The sequence below is a fragment of the Ceraceosorus guamensis genome (assembly GCF_003144195.1).
Source record: "Ceraceosorus guamensis strain MCA 4658 unplaced genomic scaffold IE81scaffold_4, whole genome shotgun sequence".
NCBI lineage: Eukaryota > Fungi > Basidiomycota > Exobasidiomycetes > Ceraceosorales > Ceraceosoraceae > Ceraceosorus > Ceraceosorus guamensis.
This window is the reverse complement of record NW_020289999.1, coordinates 240,480-264,065: the sequence shown is the minus strand read 5'-3', so window position 1 is coordinate 264,065 and position 23,586 is coordinate 240,480. Positions and strand designations below refer to the sequence as shown.

Below are 23,586 nucleotides of genomic sequence, written 5' to 3'. Positions count from 1 at the left end.
TGGTGGACCCGCGCAGGGGTCTAGCCAACCGTATCATCACTGGGGTAGGTCATCCTGTGCGAACAGCTAAGCCGAACCTTCCTTGCACAAGTCGCGGCTGACCGCTCAGTACCACTGCTGAGGCTGGCCTTGGCCCTCGCGTCTAACTCGACTCGAGGAACCTTGCTGAGCTTGCTGGTAGGAGCCTGCGGCACCTCGAGTAGTGTCCCTGAGTCCAGCCTCATCTTCCTCTCCTTGAGCAAGGACTTTGCGGCGAGGGAGTTGCTGAACGGGCTGCTGCTGGGGCGCACCAGTGGCAGCGCTGCTCTTGAGCTCAGAGATCTTCTGCGCCTCATCCGCAGTCCTTTGCTGAATGGACCAGTCGAAAATGTAGTCGTACTGGAAGCCCTCGCGCACGAAAAGATCGCGGAACAGCTTGCGCAGGTAAGAGTAGTCGGGCTTGTCGTCGAAGCGCAGAGATCTGCAGCAATTCAAGTAGATTGCCATCTCCGAAGGGAAGCCGCGGCACAATAGCTCGGTCGGAGTCGTCATCTTCTTCTCCATGATACGATCGTACTTCTGCTTCTTCGTCGCGGCCTTGAGACCCTGCCAGGGCAGAGAGCCTCGCAGGAAGTACATGAGGACGTAGCCCAAAGACTCGAGATCATCACGACGAGATTGCTCTGCGTAGGCAATAGGAGGCGACGTGGGTCAATAGCATGTTCGCGCGAGTGATGAAGGTGTCAGCTTAGCGCAGGGCAGACTTGTGAGTCACTCTGCACAGCTTCGAGGTTTCTCATGACTCACCGACACCAAGGTGAGTGTTGATCGACGTGTAACGAGCTGTACCCGTCAAGTTCTTGTTCTCGCGGTAGGGAATGTGCAGATGAGTCTTGGGGTCGCGGTACTTCTTGGCCAGTCCGAAGTCAATGACGTTGACTTGGTTGCCCCGCTTGCCAATGCCCATCAAGAAGTTGTCTGGCTTGATGTCGCGATGGATGAAGTTCCTCGAGTGGATGTACTCGATGCGCGAAATCTGAATGTACAATCCAAGTATGCATGTCAGAAGGTTGGCGGCACACGACATGTAATCCTAGCGTCCTATGGAGCCCAAAGTCCAGCACGCAAGCTTTGACTCCACTCACCATTTGATCTGCCAGCAGCAAGACGGTCTTGAGCGAAAATTTGCGGTTGCAGAAGTTGAACAGATCTTCGAGAGAAGGTCCCAACAGGTCGATGACCATGGCATTGTAGTCGCACTCTTGGCCGTACCATCTCACGAAAGGCACGCCAACACCTCCAGCCAGTGTCTTGTAAACCTTGGCTTCATACTCGAGTTGGGGGTGCTTGGCCTTGATGCTTTCGAGCTTGATGGCCACCTCCTCTCCGCTGATAATGTTGATGCCAAGGTAGATGTCACCGAACGAACCTGAGCCAATCTTCTTGCCGATGCGGTACTACGGAGGCAGACTAGTGCGATCAGTGACTCGTCTGGACATGGCTCTTCACCCCAGCATCATGTGCATGCTTACCCTACGAGGTGGCGGCGAGGAGGCAATCGATGAACATGGACAGGCAAAGTGTCGCGCAAGGGGCGTGAAAGTCAGCAGGTGGGCAAGTCGAGCATGGTCCCACATCCTCGTGCGACACTGTGTCGCATCAATCCGCCTCTCGACGCTTCATGGCAGCTGCAGAGAGGCCAGTCAAGTCGTTAAGAGACTAGCAACAGCTGCTGTACTCACTTGCCGCCGACACGGAGATCCATCCTGGAGAATGGTCACGTCTGACTAGAGCCTGGGTGTTTGAACGGCAGGGACGGGTGTCAGGGAAGCTCGCCAGTCAACGCTTAAAAAGTAAATGCTCCTCAATCAACAGCCCACAGTCGATGTATCAAGGCTCGAGCCCGCACTCACCCTTCGTGTGTAGACAGACTCAAACGACCTGAGCAGGTGTTGGCGCGAGGGTCCGAACAGCTTCGGTGCAGCTTTCGTCTATGTCACGCTGCTCCCTGTCCACTCAGCGGCGCGTGGACGTTGATGGTAGGCTAAGAGGCCAAAGTCTGATTGATGGCAGTCACCAGTGCGGCGAGACGTCGTGCGCGAAAAGGATTAGCGATCCTGAGCTAGCGGGAGATCCAACGTGGCAGCGTCCTAGGTAGAGCACTACTGAACGAAGAGAGCGGCAGATTCGTGGGAGCCCAGCGAAGGGTCGTGGCAGAGGGTGGGCGTGTCTGACTGCGAAGCTCGTCTCTGATCACCGAGCGAGCAGAGAAAGGTCGAAGAGGGAGAGAAGAGAAACACGCGTGGGGCGTGTAGAGCTGGTGCAGAAGTGAAGCCAGCGGTGGATGATGGTGAAGAGTGTAGCGAGCAAGAGGGTCAATGATGTCGGCGGTGACCCAAAAACTCAGGAGCATCCACGCAATTGACCGCGAGCAGCCGTCATCAGGTGAGATCCTGGCGCTGATGCTCCTCGCTGCTGACTCGCACGCGCTACCTATACCGAGCTTGCAGAGCGTTGCGCAGGCAGCTCAGCCACTCGTCGACTCACCGCCGCTGCTGGCGTGCACAGCAGCAGCAGCAGCAACCAAGGTCGTCCGCTGACCGTCCGCGCCCCAGCGCAGCTTTGTTGGCTCCCGCGCGCGGCATGCACAGAAGGGCCAGGGGCATATACGCGCGCGCGCGAACGCAAGCGTATATAATGAGGCGAGAGGTGCGCGCCATCGCGTCAATGTCAGCGAGTTGCTGCTCAAGTGCCTGCTGCATGCGCATTCGGGCAAAATTGAATCTGAACGTTACCATTCATGATTCAAGATTCAGTGATTATCACTACACTCAAACTGTGCTCTTTGCGCTGCGTCACACGCATATACGCATATCAGCGCAGCATTCGCGGCGTCGATATAACATCGGCGCGTAGAGTAGACGCACACTGCGCTCCCATGCATGCAGCCTTGACAGCGCCAATCAGAATAACAGCAGCAACCGACGCGCCGCGGGGGGGCTGCACGAAACCAGATCAATATAAGGCCAGGCTGTTTGAGGTGGGTTAACCATTCGGATTGGGTTTTTTTTTTTTTAAGGTCGCAGTATTCGAGTGGAATCACGTCTTGAAAACACGCACTCAGATCCACACTTAATCCATAAATCTTAACCAAAGGTCAAGGTTGAGTCAAGAGTCGAGATACTTTTTCTTGGGCTTCGATCCCTGATGATGGGTACTTCGCGATTTCAATTCCGCAAGTGACGAACGGTCATAGAATTCAAACTGGCATGCAGAGCATTGCGCAAGGGCCCCTTATTCTTGATTGCTCTGTGGGCTTATTGTCTCGCGACCAATCCCCACCTCCAAAAGGGCGTATATAACTTGGCGATTTAGCTCCCCTGGAACGTGAAAGCTCCTCAAGAAGCCGGTCCATTTGTCCCTGATGGCACTGACTCCAAAGATCTTGTAGACGTCGACTCAGAAAGGGAAGCTTTCGGCTTAAATTCTCTTTTAACATGAGTACACATGCCGACCACAGCGCGGATGGAGTCGTGACGAAGGTCGCACCAAGTAAGCCGCGATCACCCGATGATTGCCGCGCCGCGCCTCGCCTGCTGGCTGCTGCATCTGCTGCATGTGCGCAGATCAAACCGGAGGTCCGACATCTCGAGTTGCGCGCGCAGCTTGGCTTGCCCCGCCGTTGACCAACGCGGAGATAACGATGCATTCATTCAAAACGCCGACGAGACCTTACAGACAGCACCACACAGCCTCTTCGTCGGGGTGCCTCGACCAACGCGCAAAGTCTGAATTGAGTTGAATTGAGAATCGGTCCGATTGGACTTATAGCAACGACTGTACCCGTCAGCGAATTCAGGTCGCACGCATATTTCAGCTTCATGAGGCCATTCAAATTATCCAAGCGCGAAAGCTTCACCTCGGATTTCCATGAAGTCTGAGCGAGACACGTCATCATTGCTCTATGAGACCATTCGTGACTCCTCTAATTGGATGGCGTCAATGGCGCCATCGCAATCATACATTTGCGTATGGAATTCCCAAGTTGATGAGATCTCGAACTGTAAATCGTGAATTGACTTTGACTCACTCTTGACCCATCCAGGACTCATCAAATTCAAAATCATGAGAATCCAAATGTTGGAGCCTTCTGGCTCCTGTGATAGGTAGCGTGAACGCACAGACTCCCTCGATCCCGGCTCACGAAGAAAGCTCGGGCCTCATGACGCAGTCGCGAGAGTGTGTCAAATCCAAGCGCCGCACCCATGTAGGCAATTGAGTGTAAAACAATTTGAATGCAGATCGAACAACGCGCGCTCGAGCCTCGCACATCCTCGCATGGCGGGTGAAGTGATTTCCAGATATACCCATCAGACTGCCAATCAAATACCGGCCTACCGCGGGCTCGCGCAAGCGATCGAGCACACATCAAGATCGTGTATCCATGAATATGACATCACCTTTGCCCTCACATGACAGGGGATCACGAATGAAGCAAATGAGGGAGACCTCAAAGCTCGTCATCATCATCGATGATCTCATCTTCCTCTTCTTCCTCCTCGTCCTCATCTTCGCCAAGATCTGCGTTCATCTCCTCGTCAGAGGCTCGAGCAGCGGGCTGTGCACGACCGACGGCGAGGACAGAGGGAAATGGAGGGTCTGCGCTGGACAAACCTTGACCATCTTCTGCCTGATCGGACTCCTTCGGATAAGGATAATTGGCAGGCACCTGCAGCTGGCCTCTCAAAGTTCGGGTATCTCGCAAGCACCTCAGGATCCTAGAAATTTCTCCTCGAGGTCGTTCGTCCTTGGCTTCTTCCTCGTACACCGCCTCATCGCCGCTCTCGTAGCTAGCATCGCCCACACCCCGTCGAGCGCGCTCCAGGATGCGTCTCCAAGATGTGCGCGGTAGCGAGAGAGCAGCAGCTTGAGCAGCAAAGTGCGCAGCTGATGACATGTTGCGGTTGCGCGCGATGCCATTGGGCGCAGCAGGCACGGAGAGATCCAGGCCCCAAAGATGGGGAGGTCTAGGAAGCTGGCGCGCCGTCCTGCCTTTGACATGAGCACGCTCAGTCCCGCCTGTAGGCCCGCTAGCAGCGCTCTGCCCTACAGGCTCATTCGCATTGGCGTCGCCAGTCCCTTGAGCAGGAGTGGTCGACTCGCGTCTGGCATGGGCAAGTGACTGGTCTTTTGCCGCCGCCAGTATATTCGCCAAAGGATAAGCAGAGCCGCCTCCGGTAGTGTTTGGCACACGTCCCTTTGGCTTGCCGCGAAGACCCTTTCCGCCTCCTCTTGACGGAAGGCTCGACCGAGGGCCCTTGGCATCGGTGCCAGGATCCGTATCCATGGGGGATTCGACGCGGCCATAGTCTTCCGTCATGCTATACTCCAAGCCTCCAGTCGCCTTGAGCTGTTCCTCTTGTTGTACCTTGAGCAAGAAAGCCGAACGATCTTGTCGTACCTCTAATGCCCAATCGATCTCGTCTTGAGCATCCACGTTCTCTTTCGCCGACTCGGCGATGCTGACCACGCTCAATTTGGGAGCCAGCAGTCTATGAAGATATTCTTCTGGCAATGGTACTAGGGCGTCTTCCCACGTCGAAGAAGGGGGAAACTCATCCACTTCGCTCTCCTTTGCGTCAGGATCCGCCTTTTCCACATTCTTGGATGCAGCTCCGAGCGGAACGCCCGCTTTGCGCAGCTGCTCTCGAACGGTGTCGCGCTTGCCGGCGGTCAATGCAACCTGCGCACTAGCTAGAGCCACCTTCTGTTCATCTCGACGTTGCGAAGCCGGATCGTATGCGGGATTTTTGATGCCCCTCCAAAGGCCTTCGGCCGAGATGCGGTCTTGCTCCTCTTTCGAAAGCCCGGCGTACGCAGTGGCAGCATCTGCGGCCGATTTCCTGGAAAAGTCGTCGTCGAAGGGATTGGGTGGTTGCTGGTCCGGTGGGACGTACTCGTGCCGTTCTAGATAGTGCCAAACAAGCCACAAAAAGACGCGCGCCCTTTCACGAGCAGGAACAGGGTAGTCGCCATGAGGAAAGAAGAGAGTGTACAGATCGTGGGGCGCTGCAAAGTGCATGGCGGTGATATCGGGAGCGTGGTTGAGTAGCAGAAATACCATATTGATGACGCTGGTGATCGGGTGTATAGGCTCGCGAGTCTCGCCCAGCTCCTGCTTTCGAGCGGCGTACTTTGTGAGCCGCCTTCGCTTTGCGATAAGCTCTGTGAAGTTGCTTGCCACTTCACCGATCTCCTCGCCCTGAGCCGGATGTGAGCTGCTTGCTGCTTTCGCCAACGCATTGGCGGCTGTAGCGTTATTCGTGCCAGCTGGCCCAGGCTTCTCGGTCTCGATGAGACTGGCTTTGAGCAGAGACTTCATACGGGGAGCGTCTTGCATGTTGCGTCTGGTGTTCTCGCACTTTTGCAGACTAGCGAGCGGGTGGTACGACCGCAGGACCGTCTTCATCTCCGGGTAGACTGCACACAGGCCAGACGAGAGAGAGACGTGGGCTTGTATCAAGGGTCTGTTGTGCCAGATGCGTGATCATGCCTACTCACAAGCCAAAGTGGTGTTGATTCGGCCAACGTTGACCAGCAGATTGACCTTCCCGAAATCCTCCGCGTACTCCTCCTCGGCGAGAAGTTTATCGCGCATGGTCTTGGTGCACCTCGAAGAGGAAAGCAGAGCCTCCAAATAGAGTTCCTTGAACGTGAGAAGCTTGTCACCAGGACAAGGCAATCCTCTTTTGCGTCTCTCCTCATCGCCTCCTTCGCTAGCCTCTTGCCATGCTCGCAGTCGAGTCTGGTACGCCTCATGCTCCTCTGCACTCTCATCTGAAGGGCGCGCACACGTGGGAGCCATTCCGTATGGGAACATGGGCGTCACAAAGGGTCGCTCCTGCCCCTCTAAATCCAGCGTGCCCGGTCTTGGATTCGTAAAGACGCGCTGCGTGTCACCAAAGATATGGCACAGCACAGCATGCTGGAGATCTGCCCGTGTCAAAGGCTCGCCGTCGTAGCGTTTGACTGGCAAGTTGCGAGGCACAGGTCCGCCGCTGTGTAGGCAGAGTGCCGACGGGAGCAGAGTCAGTCACATTTCCTGAAGAGCATCGCACGACTTGCCCAAGAGGACGTCTTGTACTCACTTCTTTCCGAACACACTGTTCATGTAGCCGGGCCAGTAAGGAGCAGAGCCTGGAGCGACCTTGTCCTCATTCGGATCGCGACTACTGTGTACCACTGGTGTTGCGCCTTTGACTTCTGAAGTCGCTCCGTCAGCTGTGTCCGCCGCGCCGGAGCCCGCTTCGCTTGATGCTGAGCCGCGAGCTCTTGCTGAGACTGGTCCGGCGTCTGACTGATCCTCATCATCTCTCGAGCGCTTGACCCCGCGCTGCGTGTGAAGGTGGGTCGCATCAGCGTCATTCGAGCGATCAACATCATCTGTCGGTGAGGCTGCTCCCGCGTCGCCACGTCGAGAGCTTGAATGCTCGGGCTCGGCGCTATTTCGAGGTGACATGATTTCAGAGGTCATGAGGTGGAGCTTTCAGCCATGCGAGGCACGGTGCGGTCTTGCTCAACGCTGCCGGCGCACAGGAATGAGATCGAAGAGGTTCCAGTAGCCAGTAGGGCGTGCAATTGAGTGCGCCTTCCTCGATCGATGCTGTTGTGGTGGCAGTCAAAGTCGGATGTCCATTGCAGTAGTGCGCGTCGATACGTGCATGGTTTTTGGAAAGCAATCACAATCACAATGCTGTCATGGATTGGTGCATCGACGTTCAGTCAAGAGAGTGCGACGTGCGTGAGGAGTCGAGCCGAGCAACATCATCAGCACTCACCAATTGTGAATCAAGAATAATCGTGAATGTCTGCTCGCACATATGCAGCATCGACCGCGCGTGTACCGTATAGGGCGCGCGCTGTTCTGTTGGTGCGCGGGAGTGTGAGTGCATGGGGAAAACAGCTATAAGTCCGCGGCGATGAGAGAGCTTCATGCAGCATGCAGCAACATGAAATCTTCCATCAGAGTTCACGGCTGGACCAGGCCTCTGCTGAAGCAGCAGCAACGGTATGCTTCTTCACCACCAACAACTGATGAGATCGCGATCTGCTCTGCCGACACAGCCTTTTGAGTTGCTCACGTGGCCGCAAATACCTGCTCTGCTCCCGCTACTCGTATTCGCACTGCATTCACAATCGCCAAGTATGCCAGTGAGCACAGCGACAGCCGCAGGCACTGGCCCTGGTGTTGCACGGGCAACGCCCAAAAGCGTGCGCATACAGGAGCCCGAACTTGAAAAGGAGCAGCGCTCAACGGCAGGCGTATCGAGACCTTACAAGCGACGCAAAAGGGATGCTCTCCAATCTCAGCATATTTCGCCCCACCCAGCTGGCATAAGACCTTCTGCCAATGCCATCTTTGATCCCGACCACGCCAAATTCAGAAGTTCTTCACTGGGTCATCTGTCAGCGCTACCGGACGAATTGCTCTTGCACACACTTGGGTTCTTGACCTCAGCTGAGCTAGCCAGGCTCTGCCGCGTCTCGAGAGCCTTGGCGGCATACGCAGGGCATGACGGTTCTTGGCGCGAGCGTACTCTGGCGGACAGCCAAGGAGGTTTCGTGAGCGAGTGGGCAGGCAATTGGAGGCGCACCTACGCTCGCGTGGTGGGCAAGCAGCAAGCACTGCCTCCTTTGAGTTCACCTCCGCGAGCAGATGGTCTTTACTCTGACGTCTTGTACAATCAATGGAGGCTCGCCAACACACGCTTCACGCTGCAAGACGGTTGCTCAATCGACACGCTGCCTCATGGCACATCCTTTGAGCGCTTTGATCAAGAGTATGCAGCACAAAGGCCCGCAATCTTCAAAGACGCTACGCAAGGCTGGAGAGCTGCCGGTTGGACGCTCGAGCAGCTATGCGACAACGCTGGCGAAGAGCCTCTGCAAGCCGAAGCGATGCGTGCGAATCGAAGGACGTATCTGGATTATGCCGCCAATCAGGGAGCTCAACGCTACGATCTGAGCGATCCAAAGAACATGGTGCCCGACGAATCGCCGCTGTATCTTTTCGATGCTCAGCTGCCCGCTCGGATAGAAGACAATTGGCGTGTGCCGCATCTGCTCGGCCTTCGGCACGAGCAGAATGGCCAGGCTGTTGGCACATGGGATCATGATCTGTTTGGCTTGCTGGGCTTGCGTCGCCCAGACTATCGATGGGTCATTGCTGGACCAGAGAGGAGTGGCAGCGGTGTGAGTGGCTCAGTCGAGGCCGTAGATCACTTTAGCGCATTACTGACACGTCCACGTCTCACGTTACATCGCAGTGGCACAAAGATCCAAACGCAACCTCGGCTTGGAATGCCGTCCTGTCAGGTACAAAGTACTGGCTTTTTTTGCCTCCCCACGTCACGCCTCCAGGTGTGTACGTCTCAGCGGACGAGGCCGACGTAACAGCACCGTTGAGCATCGCAGAGTGGGCCATCGACTTTTTGAATAGGACGCGCACTCTGCACGGGCCACAGGGGGATGGTTCGCTTCAAGAGGGAAGGTGTGAAGCGGGGGATGCGGTCTATGTGCCAGCTGGATGGTGGCACTTGGTCGTCAACATCACAGGTGAGCACAAGGTCGCAGCACATTCATGCGGAACCCCTTGAGCAGGTCTCGTGTTGACCGTCGCCTTTTCCACTGTTCTCACAGAATCTGTCGCGTTCACCCAAAATTTGGTCTCGCGAAGGGAGCTGGCTGGCGTGCTAGATTTCATGCAGTCTCGGCCCGAACAAGTTTCAGGTTTCAAACCCATGACTGGCGCAGCAGACGGGGCGGCCGGCAACGACGACGACGACGACAACGAGTGCGCCCCAGCCAATCTCTTTCGAGACTTTTGCGACGCATTGAAGGACTACGATGCGCCTTTGTTGCAAGAAGCTTTGCAGGAGGTTGACAAGCGTCGAAAAGTCCGTGAAGGAAGACGCGTTGCAAGAGAACGCAATGGCAGCGGTTGGTGGGCCAGGATGAAAGCGCAGGAGGCGGCTGAGAGCGGAAGAGCGAGCGAGCAAGATCCGCAAGCTGATGCGGCTACCAGTAGCAGCATCACTGCTTCCACTGGATTCGCCTTCGACCTGCTGGGACAAGATGCGGAAGAAATCGGCGAGTTGCCGTGGTAGGCAGGTAGGTAAGTCTGAGCGCCACAGCACGTTCGTGCGTCTCACCTGCTTGCGAAAGCCACAGTGCCGCTGACGACGCAGGTGCGACAAGATGGCAACCCACTCGCAATCACTTGACCTGAAATGAACATTCTTTCGTGATCGATCTTTGTGTCACCGTTGTGGTGCGATCGCGGTGGTGGTGCATCCTTTGTGGCTAAGGTAATCGCTGTGATGTCTGGATCACTTGGCCCACGAGCGCATGATTTGCTACCATGCAGTCGTGCCTAACGGTACTCGGTACTCGTGACTTAATTGTGACTACTCACGATTCGACCGGATGGCCCTGCGCCGTCGAGTCATTCCGTTGCAAGGTGTAGGTGGCAGCAGCTGCTGCTGCCGCCGCCATGCAGGCACAAATGTGACCCGCTCGAGCCTGCAGTGCTGCATGCAGATTGCCGTGTGAGCCCCGAACCCATGGTCGCTCGAAGCAGCACCCCAAGACGACCATCGCGGTGCGGTGCGGTGCGGTGTAGCGTAACGCTCATTCGAGCCCTGTGCAAAGCGGGCTATCGATCTGAGCCGATCCGGACCATGACTGGAGCTTTGATCAATGGTTCAGCAATCGCGGGCTCAGAGAACCCATGCGGTGGGATTTGGTGCCGGGACTGTGACATATATGTGTACCGGTTGCCAGCCCGACGTGCTGACGCGCGGCGGGCTATATAGCTGGAGCAAGGTGTTGTGCGGACCGGACCCTAAATGCGCCGAAAAGGCGAGTTGATGCGTGCGCAATTTTTGGTGCTCGCGTGCGTGCGTGCCTGTCTGCCTGAAATGATTTGGGCAGCGTGAATAACGAATGCATGCGCATTCACATCTGGTTTGTAGAGCCCCTACTGGACCAGCGTACACCTGCTGCTTCTCCTCAAGCATCACCTCTTCGGCCTCGACATCCCAACCTTGCCAGTCATACGGGCCCGACCAGCAGTGCTGCGATCTACCAGCATAGCGCAGAGAAGAACACCTCAGCTCAGCTCTCCTTGATTCCCCTACAGTGACGGGTGCCGAGAGCGCTCTCGCTTCCCTGAACTCTTGCTTCCACCATGAATGCGAGCTCTGGCATAACGGCAAAAGGTAGCTGAGTGTTGCCAGCGGATTCTACATTATGACTTGGAATTGTGAGTGCTCATGTTCAGTACTCTGTGCGAAGACCTGCGGGCTAGTGCTGATGACCAATTATCTCGTTCTGAAGCTGCTTTTCCAAGCAGCCCCTTGAGCCGCTCGGCCCTTCGGGGCGATACTGGGCTCACCAATGGCCACGCAACATTGAGAGCTAGCACACCACCCCAATGCTATCTCGACGATGCGTCGGAAGCTTCGACTTCATATAGGAGGTCGTACCGGAGAGTAGTCTCCCAGCCTGAAGGTCAGCAACTGCAGGCTGCGAAAGGGTCGCAGTTGGGCGGACAGGAGCTGGACATGGCTCGACGAAGAGCACTCAAATCAAGCTCCACGAGTGCAATGTTGGGATTGCCACCATCTTCGAGTTCACCGCCATGGAGCAGGGCAACTCCTGGCTCGCCAGGTAGTCCAGTCTCCCCAAGAGCAGGGCTTGGCTCTCCACGCCGCCGCGTTTCTGCCCCAGGCGGTCCAAGTCCTACCGCAACGCTTAGCAGCAGCTTGGTGGGCAGCTATGAAGAGTCTCTGCTGAGCGGCCGCATGTCCACCAACCCCTCCCGACCTCTGCCGTTCGATGCTGAGCTCGGGGTGCTTGGCCTGGGCAAGCTAGGCTCGGCGCCCAGGTGTCCACCCCACCTACAGCTCCGTTTCGATGCACACTTTTATGCGCTGGATGGCACTTCAGCAAGGGAAGGCACAGTTGCCCCTGGTACACCATACGTTGGCACCGTCGACCTGGAGCGTCACTATATGGACAGCCTCTATCGCGCGCCACGCGCAGAGTCTGCTGAGGATGGCCCGGGGAGCTCGAGAGCAACCCAAAGCTCTGGCCTGCCAGAACGCTCGTCTCACCCATATAGGGAGGGGACAGCTCAGCTCAAGCGTACCCATGTCGAGAGAGACGTTTTCGGCGGCACGGGTGCTAAGCCGGCTCTGTTTCCTGGGTATCGAGTCCCACCGAAAGGGCAGATTCAGCTCGTCATCAAGAATCCAAACCTGACTGCCGTCAAATTGTTCTTGGTGCCTTACGACTTGACAGAAATGCCGCCAGGGACCAAGACTTTCGTCAGACAAAAGAGCCACGTCGCCACAGCGGGTGCCACAGATGCTAACGCAAAGACAACTACTGCTTCGCCAAAGATTCCGCCCAGGTCGCCCGCAGACCTGCGTAATTCGCACCGTGACACGCTCCGCTATGCAATCCACTTGCAATTCTGTTGCCCCCCTACGCCACAACCTCGAGCTCGCCGCTCCGATTTAGACAGTCACCCACAACATTCACAGCGGACATCCAGGCATTCCACTGGCGCAGTGGGCAACCTGCCTGCAGGGCGTCATCCAGCCGCAGCTGAACCTTTGCAGACTGCTTCGCGGAAGATCTACTTGCACAAAACGATTCGGGTCGTCTTTGCTGCAAGTCAACCGGACAATTCGGAAAAGCTCACCACCGTAACCGAGACACCTGGCGGCAGTGCGGCCACTGCGATGTGGGCGACATATACCGGTCCGGGTCAGGAGTGGATCCAAGCAAAGAGACGTGCTCGAGAGACCTTGCAGCGCGAACGCGACCTGTCCCGTGAGCGCATCGAAGGCTCGCATCCAGCTGTTCTCGAAGCGGAAGCTGTGTTGGCAGGGGAGGCTGCTGCGAGCATGCGTCGTCAACCGTCTCACGAGCCGCTCGACATCCCTAGGCGGCAGTCGCTCTCCACGACCTATGACACGCACAGTAGCGGCTCAGGCCGCTCGATCGATTCTACGCAGGCCGGTCCCGTCTGCTTCCAGGCTGCAGAGATGGACGATGGCGCTCGACACCGCTCACGCCGGCGGGGTGGCAGCACGATGTATCCTCCGACATTGGACGCCGGGCGCCACACGCAGCCTGAGCACGATGAGGGTGCCTCGATCACCGCGCAGTCAGGCGCGTCTCGGGCATCGCTAGCACCAAAGGTCATGTCGCCGCCCTCTAATCCGCCTCACCACCGCCACGTTGCTCAAGGCCCTTTCTCGGAGAGCAGCGACAAGCTCGGTCAAGCTCACGCAGAATCGACGCAATGGGCCTTGACCCACCGGGCCATGTCTCCGCCGCCCGAGGAGGTGCCCGATGATCGTGCACTGCTTAATGCTTGGGCCGAGAATCTGCGGCGGACGCCAGCTTACCAGCCTTTGCAGAGACCGACGTCGCCGTCCTCTTCCAAGACCACACCCAGAGCCACATCATCCGGCCCTTCGTCACCTCCCGCGCTTCGGCCACTGTCACCCACCGCGATAGGGTTAGCTTCTCCTACAAAGGCACGTGGCAAGGGAGCGTCTAGATCCCCTCTGATCGCACAGCGCACAGGATCTCCGGTTCCAGGCTTCAGCCTGGCGGCTACTGCGACCCATGGGCTAGATCGAGGCTTTGATGGCATGTCTAGTCTGACCGCGTCACTCGAAGACCTCAGCATGTTTTCCGCCGAAACTTGCCCAAACGACGAGATCGCTGCTGCCAAGGTAGACGCCAGCGATGCCTACACTCCCGCAGGTCCAGATCGCGATGCTGCGTCTGCACCGGGCCGACCCGTTCTTGGCCGTCGAATCTCGTCCACGAGGTCCGTCGGGCTAGAAAGCGGCCGGTCTAGTCCCATAAGCTCGGTCTTCCTTGGCGCACAAGCCGAGCGGCTCTCCAGAAGCAGGAGCGGAAGCGTCGATCCGCCTCCTGATCAAGAAGTCGTCCAGACGGAAGCTGTTGCTGTGTTCAGCCGTCCAGTGTACGCGGGAGCCCTTGCTCCGTACATGGCCAAGAGGTCCAGAGCTGGGTCGCTGCTGGCTTTGGGACCTTCGAGCAGTCTCGGCCCCGAAGCAGGTCCGGAAGAAGGCACGGACCACTGCTGGGAAGCGAGCAAGTGTAACGAAGCGACGCCCGCGATGCCCCGACAAGGCAGATAGTGCGCTCCGTTCCTCGACTTCAAGTCTTGCTTTCGTTCGCTTCAACACTTTCTAATCATATCACTCGCTATTAGCACAGGCTTCTTGCCCTCATCATCAACATCATCGTGCACTACTTGTCAATCTCATATTATCCCCATAGCACGCCCAAAGCGCTCCTGATGCTCACTACCGCCGTGAGAGCTGCACACGCCGTTGTGCACGTACCTGATGCAGTTCAGCGATTCACGAATGTAGGCAACTCCTGTGCAGCCGATCTCAACTGTGCCAAACCTGTCTTGCCATCTATGACTTGCGTGACTGTTCATCCATCCACGAATACCGGCATCAGGGTCCGTCTGCGTATGAGAAGGTTAGCCAGTCGGAGGAGGGCGCGCGCGGTGACGCGCTGCATTCACGATGCGCGCACGGTTTGAGAAGTGCATGCTGCTCTTATTGTTGTGTGGCTTGAGGTTTGTGCATGAGCATCGCATGCATCGCCGGCGGAGCGCTCAAGAGAAGCGAAGCGACGCCGTGGAAGCTGGCGCGCGTATAGCGGCGCGATTGCGTGCGGGGAATGATGAGTCTGAGCCACTTGCATCGTGTTATCAGTCTCCACATCCAACAGCCGCTCCTCGCTCTTCCCATCGCTTCCCATTGACAACATCGCTACTGTCTTTGCAAAACTTTGAAGAAACCGGACAGCAGGCACAGCGTCGGAGCTGACCGAGATGAATCGACTGGAAGCAGCTTTGGGCACGAGCAAGCCCTTCAGCTCGGTCTCGGTGTGGATCGACAGACTGAGCTCTGAAGCGTACAAGGAGGATGATTATGAGGGGTGAGTTAGATCATGCGATATGCTCGGAGAGCGACGGTGGCATCTGACTTTGCCGTGCGGGTCTTGCGGCTGTATCAAGCATCATCGAGCTGGTGGATGCGATCAACATCCAGTCTACTGGACCTGCAGAGGCTTCTCGCGCACTTAGAAAGAAGCTCAAGTATGGAAGCGTTCACGGGCAGAAGCGAGCACTCACTGTGAGTCGGGCTCGGACTTTATGTTCTATGTAGCTGCGAGTACGTTCTGATGTGGTTTGCCGTCTATTCTCCGCATCCCACTTCAGATGCTGCGAGCGACGGTCGAGAATGGCGGTCCAAGATATCAGAGTGAGCATTTGAAGCTAACGGCGATGGAGCCTGATATTCCTTGCCTAACACTGCTCCCTATTCACAGCCTCTTTCGCGGATCCGCAGCTTGTAGAGCGCATCAAGCTCATGTCGCAAGACCCGCTCGTCGACGCATCGGTGCGCAAGAAGCTCATGAGGCTCTTGCTGCAGTGGCAGATCCAGTACAAATCGGAACCCACCATGAGGCACGTTGCCGGATTGTATGCTGCTTGCGGAGGCGGGCGCAAGAGCGACGCTCAGCTCAAGAGTGAGGCGGCTGAGGCTTTCAGGAAGAGGAAAGAAGAGGAGGACAGGCAGAGACAGATCAGGAGCGATCAGAAAGCGGCCGAGCGCTTGCAGAAGGAGGAAGACAAGCGCAAAGCCAAACAGCGCGGGAATCAGCCTCGAGTGGTTTTCAACTTCGAAAAGGTAAGTCCAATACCATCCAGGCCACTTCAGGGATGAGCGTCCAATATGGGAAGGCTGACTTAGATTCGCTCATGCCTCTTTGTCGAGCCAGGAGAAGCCTCAAATCTTGTCATCGCTGGCGACAAGTCAGCAAGCTGCGACTTCTCTCGTCAATGCTCTGCAGCACGTCAATCGCGAGAAAGAGAACGTGTCCGACAATGAGCGTGTCAAGCATTATCTAGCTGCGGTCAAGGCAGAGCGCAAGAAGATTGTCAGATATGGTGAGCTGCATCGCCACCTCTTCAGCGAGAGAGCTGGGTCTGACGTGTCCGTTGCTCATGTTCTGCGCGGGCAGTGCAACTTGTTCGAGACGAAGAATTCCTTGGAGGTCTCATCTCGGCCAACGATCAGATCATCCTGTCCTTGCAGCTCTACGACAAGGTGAAATGAGCTTCCATTTTGAGTCTCTCGGGCTGCCAGGCTGACTGTTTGGACCCAAACACAGCTCCTCAAACCTGCAGATGTCGACAGCGATGACGAGCCACTTGCTGCTATCAGCAGCAAGACTGCGGCGCAAAGGGAGCAGGAGCGCATAGCTGCGGAGGACGCCGAGATTGAAATCGTTCGAAAGCGAATTGCCGATGCGCATCTCGATCTGCCAGAGGGTCAGCTTGATCAATTGCAAGATAGGCAGCGCATGCGGTGAGTCGCTCGCCAGGGCCGACGTGAACACAAGTCAAATTTAGGCTTATACCAAATGAGACGATCTCGCAGCATTGAGAGACACAACAGCTACAGGTCAAGCATCCGAAGCGGCGTCGAGGGAGGTCACTCGGGTCCTGTGCGCGATCTCATCGACCTCGATTTTGATGCTGCAGACTCGTGAGTCGCTTGTGACACGAGCAGTGCTATCGCAACATCGCCTCTAATGGTGGTGCTTACCACCATAATCTTGGCACCTCCAGGCACAGTGCTGGGCAAGCGACTAATCACACGCGTGGCCACACCGGCACGCTGTCCGATTATTCTGACTACGAGTCAGACTCCGACGGCGAGGCAGGGTCAAGCGGTGCTCGGGCCGGTGCGACCGGTGCGACCGGTGCAGAAAGATGGGGCGACATGGGGGCGTACGACCGCGATGCTGGGTTCGAGCCTTTAGCTCATCGGCCGCAAATCGGGGAGCCGGTGCTTGAAGATGATGGAGACCCTTTTGGCGACGATCGAGAAGCGCAAGAAGACTTTGAGAGGCTCATGGCGAATCAAAGACCAGCTCAGAGGCACGACTTTGCTGCAGTCTAATCAGACGCGCTGTCATCTCCGCCCCGCCATGCGCCTTGCCTTTTGTGATGACAACTCTCTTACCTTGAACCCTTTACAGTGCAGAAGTTGCGCGCATTTGGAAGCATTTGCGAATTGGTTTCAGACCGAACCGAGATAGCGCTATTGTTACATTACGAAGTTGCTCACTGCAAGAAATACCATGTTGAGCTTTTCTGAACAGGATGTGAGGCGCGAGATTTAGACCGCGTCTACCTTGCAAAGGTGACTTTGAGCTTGTCTCCATTCTCGAACGTGTGCCCATTGAGAGCGTCCCTGGCGATGGAAGCTGCATTGGGATCGATGAACTCTGCGAAAGCGACAGGTCTGCCAGGAATAAGTCTGACGTCTGTGAATCCAGCAAAGCTGCGATTGAAAGAGGAAGGTAAGGGGAAAGTGTCAGCGCAAGGAGAAGCAGAGAATATTTGAGACCTTTGCCAGCACACGCACGGTTGGAAGAGGACCTCGAGGTTGTCTCTGGAAACGCTGGAAGGGACGTTCTGCAGGAACAAGATCTTGTTTGGGGGAAGGTACTCGTCTGGCATTTGCACCTCTTGGCGCTTGGCAGGTTGAGCTGCATTGGTATCCACTGCCTCGCCTGTGATCACCAGAAAGGTTGATCCATCACACGTTCAGCAGATTGTCGGAGACCAACGAAGCGCAGCCAAGAAATCAGGCATGTGGTAGAGTTTATGTTGCGCGACTCACCTCTCTTTGCAGCTATCTTTTTGGCCAATTCTTTGCGACGCATGGCGTTTCCCCTTCTCTGCCTCTTCTTGTGCTCCAACCTTTGCCTCTTGTGCTCCTCGAAGGCTTCTGTCCCTTCACCACCCACATCTTGCTTCACGACTTCGTCCGATCGCGTCTTCGCAAATTCAAGTTGCTAGAGTTGCGCGAGGAGGTGCGCGGGTCAGGACGAGTAGGGCTGCGTACTTAGCAAAGTCCCTCTAAACACACTTACCATGGGCATACCATACAATGGGAAACCTTTGACTTCTCCGACAGCTTTCTCGGCGGCTTGCGAATCTGCAAACGCTACAAAGGCCTGTCCTTTCATGCGCACGTTTTTGTGCGCTGTGACGGAGAGCACGTCCCCGTAGGAAGAGAAAAGACCTTTGAGTGACTCTTTCAGTACTGCGAAGAAGTGCAAGGTGCTCAGCATACAGGTCAGCATGAGGTGCGTAAATGCTGCAATAGGTCCGAATTGGTGCTCACCATCCAACTTAATCTTTTGATTGAGGTTTGAGATGAAGATGGTTCGGTTGGCGGCGAGAGGGTTGGAAGCTGCTTCATCCGTCTTCTCCACCCCTACCGCTTGGGGCACGTCCACGTCAGCTCCGGTGGCCATCTCGACTTCTGCAGACATGATGGCTGCAACGGAAAGACTTGATCAGCTCAAGGACTTCGGGGTGTGCACGGGCGGGAGAGGTGATGAAATCAAGCCGCACAGCGATGCGATAGTCGTGATCATGGATGGTGGGCGTGCGCAAGAGCGGATAGCGGTGTAAATCGTGGATCGAGCTGGGCTCACCACCACGCAGCGCGACACGTGACCCGCACAGAACCACTTCTAAAACGCACTTGAATTTTTTGCCGCAAATGGTAGTTTGAGTCAAGAGTGAGAGTCCCTCGCGCTGTGCATGCATCGATCACCAAACGTCGCCTTCAACTCAAATTCGCACTCGTCACCCACCCGTTACTCTCTCCTGATCATTCCGGCTTGTTGGAGCCCCGCGAGCGACCTTCAGCTCTCCCTCCAACACGATTTCGCAGAGCTGCCATTTTCTTGCGCTCGAAGGATTTGTGCCAGCTCAACATGCCCTCAGTCGATCCATCCAGATTAGTGGAGGTGTTGCCCGAACGAGTGGGCTCCGTCTCGGCTCCCGACTTCCCTCACCATACGCCCGGCAAAGCATTCCCCTCGGGATGGGACTCGACGGCATTCCGACGGGATCTGAAAACCGAGATCACTCGACTTTCCTCCGAGCGTCTAGAGTTCGATCTGATCGGCGTGGATGCTAGCATTGCAAATGCGATCAGAAGAACGCTGATGGCCGAAGTACCGACCGTGGCTATTGAAGACGTGTTTGTCTGGAACAATACCAGCATCATTCAAGACGAGGTGCTGGCCCACCGTTTTGGGCTCATCCCGCTCAAGATTGATCCCAGGCGAATGGAGTTCGTTGGTGAGTGGGCCGCCGCGAGCGTATTTTGTCATGCTCGGCTTTGCTCGATGTGAATCTCCCTTTTGCTCTTCTTTTCGAATCGCCCGTAGATGAGAACAATGGCGAGGCCAACGATGCGAACACGATGGTGTTCAAGATAAAGGCAAAGTGCGAGCGCTTGCAAAAGACTGGACCGGAGCATGTAGCCATCAAGAACAGCATCAGTGAGTGACAAAGCGCACTGGTCAGACAATGCGAGCACCACTGTTCTCGACACTGCACTCATCGTCTCGCCGCGATTCCGCTTAGTCACAACCTCACAAATGGTGTGGGAGCCCAAAGGCGATCAACAGACGGACTGGGCTTCCGAACCTCCCCGGCCTGTGCATCAAGACATCATCTTGCTCAAGATGCGGCCCGGTCAAGAGGTGAATTGCGAACTGCACTGCAAAAAGGGGCGAGGAAAAGTCCACGCAAAGTGGTCGCCTGTAGCCACGGCTTCGTATCGACTGCTGCCTCACATCGATATTGTGCAGCCTATCCCCTTGCAACATGCAAAGAAATTCGTGGAGTGCTTCCCGCAGGGCGTGATCGGTGTACGGAAAAGCAAGAGCACGGCAGAGGAGGAGGTGTATGTTAAAGATCCGAGGAGGGACACTGTAAGCAGAGAAGTGCTTCGACACGCCGAATTCTCGGACAAGGTCAAGCTGGGTAGAGTCAGAGATCACTTCCTCTGTGAGTCGCTAGCGCTTCGCCTACGAGCTGTCCCAGGGCCAGTTTCACCCAAAGCTTGGATTTACATTTGATAGTCGTGGGATTGGGATTGGAAGCTGATCAGTGCCACTCTTGCTTCATTGCTCTATGCAGTTGATATCGAGTCTACTGGCATTTACCCCCCCGAAGATCTCCTACCCGCCGCTCTGCTCGAGCTTAAGGAGAAAGTCAGGACTGTGCGAGAAGGTGTGGAAGCTTTGCAATCTTACCACATGGGCGCATGAACCTTCTCCCCATCGGTCGCCACCCCGCCATCTGCTACCTGCAAGAAATGGCATTGTAATAGTACAAGGAGTGCTGGGTGATCGTGAGACGGGCGAGCGGCTGTGACTTTCCGTGAGTAAAGCGGCAGGGCAGGGAAGGCGATCCAGAGCCAGAGCTTCTTTGGGTGGGGATGTCAGTGTGGGTTGCAGAGCAGCCCCGAACACCGTGTACGTTGCCCCGCCACGGCCATGAGTCTTTGCGGTGCTACCGTCATTTCGCTCCGGAATGCCTTGTCTGTAACGGGTCGACAGATTTACTAGGCCATGGCCCAACACTTATACACGAGTCTACCTGAACGTGTCTGACGATCATGGCTGGTAAATGCAAGAGTCTTCCGCAGGCACTCGGTGGCGAGCAGCTAGGGTGATGGTGATCTGTCGATTTGGTCACCTCTGTGGCCAAGAGGAGAAGGCGACACTGAGGATGAGTTTTCTGGACATCAAGATGATTCCGGCGATATCGACGCTCACCGTTGCGGTCACTCAAGATTTGACTGGCAGTGGAAAGCTACAGGCACTTGGGCTACGGAGCCACGTCATGAATACCGGTGCCATGACGGCAGTGCGTGGCAGGGTATACATTGGCTTTCACCCAATTCATTAGCGCCGTAACGCCTGATTGGCGTTCCGGCCGCATTGGCGTCCAGAGGCTGACCTGGCTCACCCCACCAGTCCACATAGCAGCGCCAGTCATCTCTATCGAGCAGCCACGACTCACGTTGACGCTCGGCTCAGACGCGCACCTTGTCGGCATTCCCTAGCTCAGCCTGTTTCCCGCTATGCCGGAGCTGGCGTGCACCCTATCTTATTCGCTGACCCACCTTTCTGCGTAGCCTCACAGGTGTCCACTCTATGGGCGAGCGCGCAGGATTGAGGACCGGTGCGGTACCATCAGAACACATCTGGCGCCGGGGCTGCGCCTGGTGCACCACGGTCCTGCCGAAAGCGGTGTTTGCGCCATACCATTGCTGTATAGAGCGAGGGCCCTTCGCAGTGTGTCCTATGGCTTGGGGGTATAAAGACGAGGCTGATACGGCGTTGGTCACGTTGACGCACTCTTCTTTCAGCAGTGCTCATCCCACCGATCTGTGGTCGCCCCTCTCCTCTCATTCTCGCCATCAACGTGCTATCGTGGACGCTGGTCGGCCTCATAACACGCACCAACGGAAGCTCAACCTCTCCCTTAGACTTGACACAATAATCACTGCAGAGCTTTGCTTGGTCATAGCTCGAGCACTCGCGCCAAGACTCTAATAAGCGGCTGGCACCGCGTCTGCTCCGACCAACGTCGTCAGCGGCAAACCCCCCTTTACTATCAGACGAAGTAGTCGCCATACCACAAAAACAAAATGCAGCTACGAAGACGAGCTATTCACATCGCTTTGGCGATCTTGCTTGTGCAGGCCTATGCCGAGCCACTGCCTCAGAATGGCGATGGCAACGTAGCTCCGGCACAAGTCTCCGACAGTGCGAATCCATCACCGCTCCAACAAATGGTCGACGGAAATCCGCAAGGCGATCAGAGGAAGCACACTGACAAGTCATTGGCGAAGGACACCGATGGTGCAAAGTCGCAGCAAGCAGAATTAGCTCAACTTGTCGCACCGACTGATTACGGTACCTTGCCCAGCAATGGAGGCAGCTCTGCAGTTCCCGTCGCCAGTCCGCTGGTCGGTCAGTCCGGCCTGGCTTCCACGTCGAATGCGAATGGTGCATACGATGACCCGGTGTCAGGATTGCCGCCTCAACAAACGCCGACGATCATTGTAGTGAACACACCTGCAAACGGAACAGGCATCAGTAGCTCCAGGACGTCCGCATCCCTCGCCAGCACTCAACTTGGTCTAGGAAGCACAACCTCCGATCCCTACAGTGCCACTTTTCCCGCATTTTCCACTGCTCCAAACACCCAGACTGCGGTCTACGGCGTCCCGACGCTTGCATCTGCTCTACCGATGTCCGGCGCGAGCGATACAGGCTATGACTCTTCCAGGACCCTGGGGGGTCTTCCAAACGGTGGCATCACTTCATCCGCTCTGCCCATTGACCCGTACCCGTCTCAGGCCAGCACGACACAGTCGCCAACGACACCTACAGCCAATGCAATCGCCAAGGCGGTAATCAAACAGCTCTGCAAGATGGCCAAGGGAAACCACCCTGGTACCGCAAACGCAGGTGACCACTCGATCGGCGACGGTCAGGCTGGCTGTGATCTGAGAGCGCTCTTCGGACTATCCACGAGCAACGGCGCGGCTAGCACAAGCTCTTGGAATACGCCTCTGGTTGCGGACCAAACCACCCCGTTCTCGGGCGCAGCTGTCAACAAAAGCAGCGATAAAGAGAAGCAAATGGAAGACTTTATGAACTCTTCGGCTGGCGCTGCGACGAAGGCCGAGGAGCCAGCTTCTGATCGCAGCGCGGCATGGGGCAAGTCAGACGGAAAGACCACATCCGCCCTGGCTGAACAAGGCAACCAGCAAAGCAGCACGGCAGATAAGTCTGATGGTTTGAAGCAGTCCGACTCCGCTAGCACCTCCGAGAGTGGGGACCAAAAGCCCGAGGAAGACAAGCCTAAAGAAGACGAGCCGGCGAAAGTTGAAGACAAGAAGCCGGAAGAGAACAAGCCGGAGGAGAGGAAAGAGGAGCAGTCAAAGGCTGAAGAGAAGAAGCCCGAAGAGAAAAAAGCGGAAGAGAGTAAGGAGGAGAAGAAGCCCGACGATAAGAAGCCAGAGGACAAGAAGGACGAGTATTCTGGCGATGTGACTGTGGAGAAAGGAAGTGGAGGCTCGCCGCCTCCAAAGCGCGAGATCGCGTACGCTTCGCGCGACGTCGATGTTTTAGATCGACGACAGCAAGAGTTGATGCGGCGTGCAGAGCATATCCTGCTTATCAAGACGGCTCCCTTGTTTGGCAGGCAAGAGTCCAGGATTGGGAATGAGGGGCCACGCATACGCAAGAGAAATCTGGTCTGGGCGACCCACGTCGTCCTGCAACGACGAATGTCTAGCGCTTTCACGCACATCCTCACTGGAGCCCTCTTGATCGCTTGCATGGCTATCATCACCGTCACATGGGCGAACACAGCTCGCAGGCTTGAGCTACGATGAGAAGTAAGGCGCGCTTCTCCAAAAAGCTCTCTTGATGCTCATGATGTTCAATGGCATGACTGCTTTCGTGATTCCCGCGGAATATGACGGCTTGATCAGCTGCTGCGACAGGGCGATGCTACAGTCTTGCCTTTGTGATTGATACGACGTCATTGACGATGAGTGCAGAAATGATGGCAGC

The 23,586-nt window shown here is 56.2% G+C and overlaps 8 protein-coding genes across 8 annotated transcripts; 5 read left to right on the top strand and 3 right to left on the bottom strand.

Moving 5' to 3' along the window:
• Positions 1-105: 105 nt before the first annotated feature.
• On the bottom strand, positions 106-1,616 carry IE81DRAFT_344539 (kinase-like protein; the record flags this gene model as incomplete). The annotated part of the gene is made up of 4 exons (XM_025515820.1): positions 106-662; positions 787-1,015; positions 1,125-1,436; positions 1,512-1,616. 4 exons carry the CDS (start codon positions 1,614-1,616, stop codon positions 106-108), a joined length of 1,203 nt encoding a protein of 400 aa, XP_025372801.1.
• A 2,567-nt stretch (positions 1,617-4,183) lies between these two features.
• IE81DRAFT_339220 (hypothetical protein) lies at positions 4,184-7,810 on the bottom strand. Its single transcript, XM_025515565.1, has 3 exons — positions 7,128-7,810; positions 6,541-7,037; positions 4,184-6,459 (listed from the first exon to the last, which is right to left on the bottom strand). The coding sequence occupies exons 1-3, from the start codon at positions 7,511-7,513 to the stop codon at positions 4,490-4,492; spliced, it is 2,853 nt and encodes a 950-aa protein (XP_025372800.1). The 5' UTR covers positions 7,514-7,810; the 3' UTR covers positions 4,184-4,489.
• Positions 7,811-7,997: 187 nt separating this feature from the next.
• On the top strand, positions 7,998-10,272 carry IE81DRAFT_319927 (Clavaminate synthase-like protein). The gene is made up of 3 exons (XM_025512871.1): positions 7,998-9,231; positions 9,306-9,594; positions 9,679-10,272. The coding sequence occupies exons 1-3, from the start codon at positions 8,185-8,187 to the stop codon at positions 10,143-10,145; spliced, it is 1,803 nt and encodes a 600-aa protein (XP_025372799.1). The 5' UTR covers positions 7,998-8,184; the 3' UTR covers positions 10,146-10,272.
• A 630-nt stretch (positions 10,273-10,902) lies between these two features.
• On the top strand, positions 10,903-14,503 carry IE81DRAFT_319925 (hypothetical protein). The gene is made up of 2 exons (XM_025512870.1): positions 10,903-11,302; positions 11,377-14,503. Exons 1-2 carry the CDS (start codon positions 11,290-11,292, stop codon positions 14,226-14,228), a joined length of 2,865 nt encoding a protein of 954 aa, XP_025372798.1. The 5' UTR covers positions 10,903-11,289; the 3' UTR covers positions 14,229-14,503.
• Positions 14,504-14,808: 305 nt separating this feature from the next.
• IE81DRAFT_319924 (hypothetical protein) lies at positions 14,809-17,272 on the top strand. The gene is made up of 9 exons (XM_025512869.1): positions 14,809-15,045; positions 15,125-15,242; positions 15,329-15,371; positions 15,439-15,800; positions 15,892-16,060; positions 16,135-16,220; positions 16,285-16,481; positions 16,554-16,661; positions 16,745-17,272. The coding sequence occupies exons 1-9, from the start codon at positions 14,939-14,941 to the stop codon at positions 17,076-17,078; spliced, it is 1,524 nt and encodes a 507-aa protein (XP_025372797.1). The 5' UTR covers positions 14,809-14,938; the 3' UTR covers positions 17,079-17,272.
• IE81DRAFT_319923 (RNA-binding domain-containing protein) lies at positions 17,202-18,677 on the bottom strand. The gene is made up of 5 exons (XM_025512868.1): positions 18,312-18,677; positions 18,058-18,230; positions 17,805-17,979; positions 17,547-17,694; positions 17,202-17,462 (listed from the first exon to the last, which is right to left on the bottom strand). The coding sequence occupies exons 1-5, from the start codon at positions 18,460-18,462 to the stop codon at positions 17,309-17,311; spliced, it is 801 nt and encodes a 266-aa protein (XP_025372796.1). The 5' UTR covers positions 18,463-18,677; the 3' UTR covers positions 17,202-17,308.
• Positions 18,678-18,912: 235 nt separating this feature from the next.
• On the top strand, positions 18,913-20,259 carry IE81DRAFT_285347 (RBP11-like subunits of RNA polymerase; the record flags this gene model as incomplete). Its single annotated transcript, XM_025511634.1, has 4 exons — positions 18,913-19,278; positions 19,377-19,485; positions 19,571-19,996; positions 20,129-20,259. The coding sequence occupies 4 exons, from the start codon at positions 18,913-18,915 to the stop codon at positions 20,257-20,259; spliced, it is 1,032 nt and encodes a 343-aa protein (XP_025372795.1).
• Positions 20,260-21,275: 1,016 nt separating this feature from the next.
• On the top strand, positions 21,276-23,568 carry IE81DRAFT_163869 (hypothetical protein). The gene has a single exon (XM_025510560.1). The coding sequence runs from the start codon at positions 21,648-21,650 to the stop codon at positions 23,403-23,405; it is 1,758 nt and encodes a 585-aa protein (XP_025372794.1). The 5' UTR covers positions 21,276-21,647; the 3' UTR covers positions 23,406-23,568.
• The last annotated feature ends 18 nt before the right edge of the window (positions 23,569-23,586 follow it).